The 7,342-nt window shown below is 55.6% G+C and overlaps 1 protein-coding gene across 2 annotated transcripts in view; it reads left to right on the plus strand.

The window, feature by feature from the left end:
* The window catches only part of LOC144488069 (uncharacterized), a 95,357-nt gene that overhangs the window by 86,634 nt on the left and 1,381 nt on the right, over nt 1-7,342 (plus strand). For both annotated transcript variants that reach the window (XM_078206092.1, XM_078206093.1), the window contains exon 7: nt 755-1,570. In XM_078206092.1, the coding sequence (XP_078062218.1) occupies nt 755-1,570 (816 nt within the window). The remainder of the gene's footprint in view (nt 1-754; nt 1,571-7,342) is intronic.

Raw genomic sequence — 7,342 nt, forward strand, 5'->3', positions numbered from 1 at the left:
CCTCTGACAGTGCGGCACTCCCTCAGTACTGACCCTCTGACAGTGCGGCACTCCCTCAGTACTGACCCTCTTACAGTGCGGCACTCCCTCAGTACTGACCCTCTGACAGTGCGGCACTCCCTCAGCACTGACCCTCTGACAGTGCGGCACTCCCTCAGTACTGACCCTCTGACAGTGCGGCACTCCCTCAGCACTGACCCTCTGACAGTGCGGCACTTCCTCAGTACTGACCCTCTGACAGTGCGGCACTCCCTCAGCACTGACCCTCTGACAGTGCGGCACTCCCTCAGCACTGACCCTCTGACAGTGCGGCGCTCCCTCAGTACTGACCCTCTGACAGTGCGGCACTCCCTCAGCACTGACCCTCTGACAGTGCGGCGCTCCCTCAGTACTGACCCTCTGACAGTGCAGCACTCCCTCAGCACTGACCCTCTGACAGTGCGGCACTCCCTCAGTACTGACCCTCTGACAGTGCAGCACTCCCTCGGTACTAACCCTCTGACAGTGCGGCACTCCCTCAGCACTGACCCTCTGACAGTGCGACACTCCCTCAGCACTGACCCTCTGACAGTGCGGCACTCCCTCAGCACTGACCCTCTGACAGTGCGGCACTCCCTCAGTACTGTCCCTCTCACTGTTCTGAAGCAAGAACTTGGACCCACGACTGGCGCTGTGCTGTCCGTGAGACCCCCCGAGTGACACAGAGATATTTCCTTGTGTCTCATCTCCCCGTTTCTCTTCGTTTTCCTTCTAGTTCTAGTCAAAGAAGAACCCTTCACCGCCTTTGAGATGGTGTCATCCCCTGCGTTCCATTCGCCCCTCCAGTTCCCTCTGCCCTCCACCGTGCTTGACCCGGGGCCCTCCTCGCCCTCCGTTCCCCTGCCCAACCCGCCGCCGTGCCCCGTGCCCGAGCTCTTCCCCGACGCCGGCGCTTACCCTCCGCACCCCTTCCTTCTCCACCTGGGATGGAACGAGGGCATCGAGCCTGCCCCTCCCGGCTTCGGGTCCCCGCTGAGCCCCTGCGGCAACTCCTGCCAACCCCTGAGCCCCTGCAACGATGGCCGACCAGCCACCCGACCCTTGACCCCGTCCGGCATGGGTTACCCCCCGAGCCCTGCCAACCGCCAGCACTCCTCGGCCCACCGCACCCACAGCTACCCTCTGTGCCACGCCGCCCACGGCCCGCCCCTGGCCCATCCGCCGCAGGGGCCCTCCTGCTCCTACTCCCCTCCCCACTGGGCGTCGCCCCCTTCAGCCGAGCCCTTCGGCCTGGCCAGCTCGCCCCCTGGTGACCACAGTCACCAACACCGCCCCACCTACAGCCCCTGCGCCTTCGGGGAGGCAGAGCGGGGAGTGGGCCCTCCAGAGGGCGGGCCCGGGCCCCCACGCAACTCCCCGCCCCCGGCCCTCTCGGAGGCGATGGAGGGCCGCGCGTGCCGGGAGCCGGAGTGTCGGGAGGGGCCAACGCCGGAGTTGCCCAGGGCAGCAGAGAGACGGACAGAGGCTGATGTCCCGGACTGCGAGGTGCCGTTCCGGACCATCTCCATCCAGGGCATCACACTGGATGACGGTAAGGAACGATGGTTCGGCGCCCATTCGGATCCACCAGGGAGGGGTCAGCAGTTCAGAGCTTGACCTTTCAACCTCTGGGACCTGGGGGTTAGCCAATCACAGGGATGAATGACATCTTCCAATCAGGGGATTGGGTGAGACCAGTTGTATCCTGGGAGTGTTTGATGGGGACAGTGTAGAGGGAGCTTTACTCTGTATCTAACCCCGTGCTGTACCTGTCCTGGGAGTGTTTGATGGGGACACTGTAGAGGGAGCTTTACTCTGTATCTAACCCCGTGCTGTACCTGTCCTGGGAGTGTTTGATGGGGGACAGTGTAGAGGGAGCTTTACTCTGTATCTAACCCCGTGCTGTACCTGTCCTGGGAGTGTTTGATGGGGACACTGTAGAGGGAGCTTTACTCTGTATCTAACCCCGTGCTGTACCTGTCCTGGGAGTGTTTGATGGGGACAGTGTAGTGGGAGCTTTACTCTGTATCTAACCCCGTGCTGTACCTGTCCTGGGAGTGTTTGATGGGGACAGTGTAGAGGGAGCTATACTCTGTATCTAACCCCGTGCTGTACCTGTCCTGGGAGTGTTTGATGGGGGACAGTGTAGAGGGAGCTATACTCTGTATCTAACCCCGTGCTGTACCTGTCCTGGGAGTGTTTGATGGGGGACAGTGTAGAGGGAGCTATACTCTGTATCTAACCCCGTGCTGTACCTGTCCTGGGAGTGTTTGATGGGGGACAGTGTAGAGGGAGCTATACTCTGTATCTAACCCCGTGCTGTACCTGTCCTGGGAGTGTTTGATGGGGGACAGTGTAGAGGGAGCTATACTCTGTATCTAACCCCGTGCTGTACCTGTCCTGGGAGTGTTTGATGGGGGACAGTGTAGAGGGAGCTTTACTCTGTATCTAACCCCGTGCTGTACCTGTCCTGGGAGTGTTTGATGGGGGACAGTGTAGAGGGAGCTTTACTCTGTATCTAACCCCGTGCTGTACCTGTCCTGGGAGTGTTTGATGGGGGACAGTGTAGAGGGAGCTTTACTCTGTATCTAACCCCGTGCTGTACCTGTCCTGGGAGTGTTTGATGGGGGACAGTGTAGAGGGAGCTTTACTCTGTATCTAACCCCGTGCTGTACCTGTCCTGGGAGTGTTTGATGGGGGGACAGTGTAGAGGGAGCTTTGCTCTGTATCTAACCCCGTGCTGTACCTGTCCTGGGAGTGTTTGATGGGGGGACAGTGTAGAGGGAGCTTTACTCTGTATCTAACCCCGTGCTGTACCTGTCCTGGGAGTGTTTGATGGGGACAGTGTAGAGGGAGCTTTACTCTGTATCTAACCCCATGCTGTACCTGTCCTGGGAGTGTTTGATGGGGGACAGTGTAGAGGGAGCTTTACTCTGTATCTAACCCCGTGCTGTACCTGTCCTGGGAGTGTTTGATGGGGGACAGTGTAGAGGGAGCTTTACTCTGTATCTAACCCCGTGCTGTACCTGTCCTGGGAGTGTTTGATGGGGGGACAGTGTAGAGGGAGCTTTGCTCTGTATCTAACCCCGTGCTGTACCTGTCCTGGGAGTGTTTGATGGGGGGACAGTGTAGAGGGAGCTTTACTCTGTATCTAACCCCGTGCTGTACCTGTCCTGGGAGTGTTTGATGGGGACAGTGTAGAGGGAGCTTTACTCTGTATCTAACCCCATGCTGTACCTGTCCTGGGAGTGTTTGATGGGGGACAGTGTAGAGGGAGCTTTACTCTGTATCTAACCCCGTGCTGTACCTGTCCTGGGAGTGTTTGATGGGGGACAGTGTAGAGGGAGCTTTACTCTGTATCTAACCCCGTGCTGTACCTGTCCTGGGAGTGTTTGATGGGGACAGTGTAGAGGGAGCTTTACTCTGTATCTAACCCCGTGCTGTACCTGTCCTGGGAGTGTTTGATGGGGACAGTGTAGAGGGAGCTTTACTCTGTGTCTAACCCCGTGCTGTACCTGTCCTGGGAGTGTTTGATGGGGACAGTGTAGAGGGAGCTTTACTCTGTATCGAACCCCGTGCTATCCCTGTCCTGGGAGTGTTTGATGGGGGGACAGTGCAGAGGGAGCTTTACTCTGTATCTAACCCCGTGCTGTACCTGCCCTGGGAGTGTTTGATGGGGGACAGTGTAGAGGGAGCTTTACTCTGTATCTAACCCCGTGCTGTACCTGTCCTGGGAGTGTTTGATGGGGGACAGTGTAGAGGGAGCTTTACTCTGTATCTAACCCCGTGCTGTACCTGTCCTGGGAGTGTTTGATGGGGGACAGTGTAGAGGGAGCTTTACTCTGTATCTAACCCCGTGCTGTACCTGTCCTTGGAGTGTTTGATGGGGGACAGTGTAGAGGGAGCTTTACTCTGTATCTAACCCCGTGCTGTACCTGTCCTGGGAGTGTTTGATGGGGACAGTGTAGAGGGAGCTTTACTCTGTATCTAACCCCGTGCTATCCCTGTCCTGGGAGTGTTTGATGGGGGGACAGTGCAGACGGAGCTTTACTCTGTATCTAACCCCGTGCTGTACCTGCCCTGGGAGTGTTTGATGGGGGACAGTGTAGAGGGAGCTTTACTCTGTATCTAACCCCGTGCTGTACCTGTCCTGGGAGTGTTTGATGGGGGACAGTGTAGAGGGAGCTTTACTCTGTATCTAACCCCGTGCTGTACCTGTCCTGGGAGTGTTTGATGGGGGACAGTGTAGAGGGAGCTTTACTCTGTATCTAACCCCGTGCTGTACCTGTCCTTGGAGTGTTTGATGGGGGACAGTGTAGAGGGAGCTTTACTCTGTATCTAACCCCGTGCTGTACCTGTCCTGGGAGTGTTTGATAGGGGACAGTGTAGAGGGAGCTTTACTCTGGATCTAACCCCGTGCTGTACCTGTCCTGGGAGTGTTTGATAGGGGACAGTGTAGAGGGAGCTTTACTCTGTATCTAACCCCGTGCTGTACCTGTCCTGGGAGTGTTTGATAGGGGACAGTGTAGAGGGAGCTTTACTCTGTATCTAACCCCGTGCTGTACCTGTCCTGGGAGTGTTTGATGGGGACAGTGTAGAGGGAGCTTTACTCTGTATCGAACCCCGTGCTGTACCTGTCCTGGGAGTGTTTGATGGGGACAGTGTAGAGGGAGCTTTACTCTGTATCTAACCCCGTGCTGTCCCTGTCCTGGGACTGTTTGATGGGGGGACAGTGTAGAGGGAGCTTTACTCTGTATCTAACCCCGTGCTGTACCTGTCCTGGGAGTGTTTGATGGGGGACAGTGTAGAGGGAGCTATACTCTGTATCTAACCCCGTGCTGTACCTGTCCTGGGAGTGTTTGATGGGGGACAGTGTAGAGGGAGCTTCACTCTGTATCTAACTCCGTGCTGTACCTGTCCTGGGAGTGTTTGATGGGGACAGTGTAGAGGGAGCTTTACTCTGTATCTAACCCCGTGCTGTCCCTGTCCTGGGAGTGTTTGATGGGGGACAGAGTAGAGGGAGCTTTACTCTGTATCTAACCCCGTGCTGTACCTGTCCTGGGAGTGTTTGATGGGGGGACAGTGTAGAGGGAGCTTTACTCTGTATCTAACCCCGTGCTGTTCCTGTCCTGGGAGTGTTTGATGGGGAGAGTGTAGAGGGAGCTTTACTCTGTATCTAACCCCGTGCTGTACCTGTCCTGGGAGTGTTTGATGGGGGGCAGTGTAGAGGGAGCTTTACTCTGTATCTAACCCCGTGCTGTACCTGTCCTGGGAGTGTTTGATGGGGACTGTGTAGAGGGAGCTTTACTCTGTATCTAACCCCGTGCTGTACCTGTCCTGGGAGTGTTTGATAGGGGACAGTGTAGAGGGAGCTTTACTCTGGATCTAACCCCGTGCTGTACCTGTCCTGGGAGTGTTTGATAGGGGACAGTGTAGAGGGAGCTTTACTCTGTATCTAACCCCGTGCTGTACCTGTCCTGGGAGTGTTTGATAGGGGACAGTGTAGAGGGAGCTTTACTCTGTATCTAACCCCGTGCTGTACCTGTCCTGGGAGTGTTTGATGGGGACAGTGTAGAGGGAGCTTTACTCTGTATCGAACCCCGTGCTGTACCTGTCCTGGGAGTGTTTGATGGGGACAGTGTAGAGGGAGCTTTACTCTGTATCTAACCCCGTGCTGTCCCTGTCCTGGGACTGTTTGATGGGGGGACAGTGTAGAGGGAGCTTTACTCTGTATCTAACCCCGTGCTGTACCTGTCCTGGGAGTGTTTGATGGGGGACAGTGTAGAGGGAGCTATACTCTGTATCTAACCCCGTGCTGTACCTGTCCTGGGAGTGTTTGATGGGGGACAGTGTAGAGGGAGCTTCACTCTGTATCTAACTCCGTGCTGTACCTGTCCTGGGAGTGTTTGATGGGGACAGTGTAGAGGGAGCTTTACTCTGTATCTAACCCCGTGCTGTCCCTGTCCTGGGAGTGTTTGATGGGGGACAGAGTAGAGGGAGCTTTACTCTGTATCTAACCCCGTGCTGTACCTGTCCTGGGAGTGTTTGATGGGGGGACAGTGTAGAGGGAGCTTTACTCTGTATCTAACCCCGTGCTGTTCCTGTCCTGGGAGTGTTTGATGGGGAGAGTGTAGAGGGAGCTTTACTCTGTATCTAACCCCGTGCTGTACCTGTCCTGGGAGTGTTTGATGGGGGGCAGTGTAGAGGGAGCTTTACTCTGTATCTAACCCCGTGCTGTACCTGTCCTGGGAGTGTTTGATGGGGACTGTGTAGAGGGAGCTTTACTCTGTATCTAACCCCGTGCTGTACCTGTCCTGGGAGTGTTTGATGGGGAGAGTGTAGAGGGAGCTTTACTCTGTATCTAACCCCGTGCTGTACCTGTCCTGGGAGAGTTTGACGGGGGACAGTGTAGAGGGAGCTTTACTCTGTATCTAACCCCGTGCTGTACCTGTCCTGGGAGTGTTTGATGGGGGACAGTGTAGAGGGAGCTTTACTCTGTATCTAACCCCGTGCTGTACCTGTCCTGGGAGTGTTTGATGGGGGACAGTGTAGAGGGAGCTTTACTCTGTATCTAACCCCGTGCTGTACCTGTCCTGGGTGTATTTGATGAACAGTGTAGAGGGAGCTTTACTCTGTATCTAACCCCGTGCTGTACCTGTCCTGGGAGTGTTTGATGGGGGACAGTGTAGAGGGAGCTTTACTCTGTATCTAACCCCGTGCTGTACCTGTCCTGGGAGTGTTTGATGGGGACAGTGTCGAGGGAGCTTTACTCTGTATCTAACCCCGTGCTGTACCTGTCCTGGGAGTGTTTGATGGGGACAGTGTAGAGGAAGCTTTACTCTGTATCTAACCCCGTGCTGTACCTATCCTAGGAGTGTTTGATGGTGGGGACAGTGTAGAGGGAGCTTTACTCTGTATCTAACCCCGTGCTGTACCTGTCCTGGGAGTGTTTGATGGGGACTGTGTAGAGGGAGCTTTACTCTGTATCTAACCCCGTGCTGTACCTGTCCTGGGAGTGTTTGATGGGGAGAGTGTAGAGGGAGCTTTACTCTGTATCTAACCCCGTGCTGTACCTGTCCTGGGAGAGTTTGACGGGGGACAGTGTAGAGGGAGCTTTACTCTGTATCTAACCCCGTGCTGTACCTGTCCTGGGAGTGTTTGATGGGGGACAGTGTAGAGGGAGCTTTACTCTGTATCTAACCCCGTGCTGTACCTGTCCTGGGAGTGTTTGATGGGGGACAGTGTAGAGGGAGCTTTACTCTGTATCTAACCCCGTGCTGTACCTGTCCTGGGTGTATTTGATGAACAGTGTAGAGGGAGCTTT

This window comes from Mustelus asterias, unplaced genomic scaffold (genome assembly GCF_964213995.1).
Source record: "Mustelus asterias unplaced genomic scaffold, sMusAst1.hap1.1 HAP1_SCAFFOLD_1264, whole genome shotgun sequence".
Taxonomy (NCBI): Eukaryota; Metazoa; Chordata; class Chondrichthyes; order Carcharhiniformes; family Triakidae; genus Mustelus; species Mustelus asterias.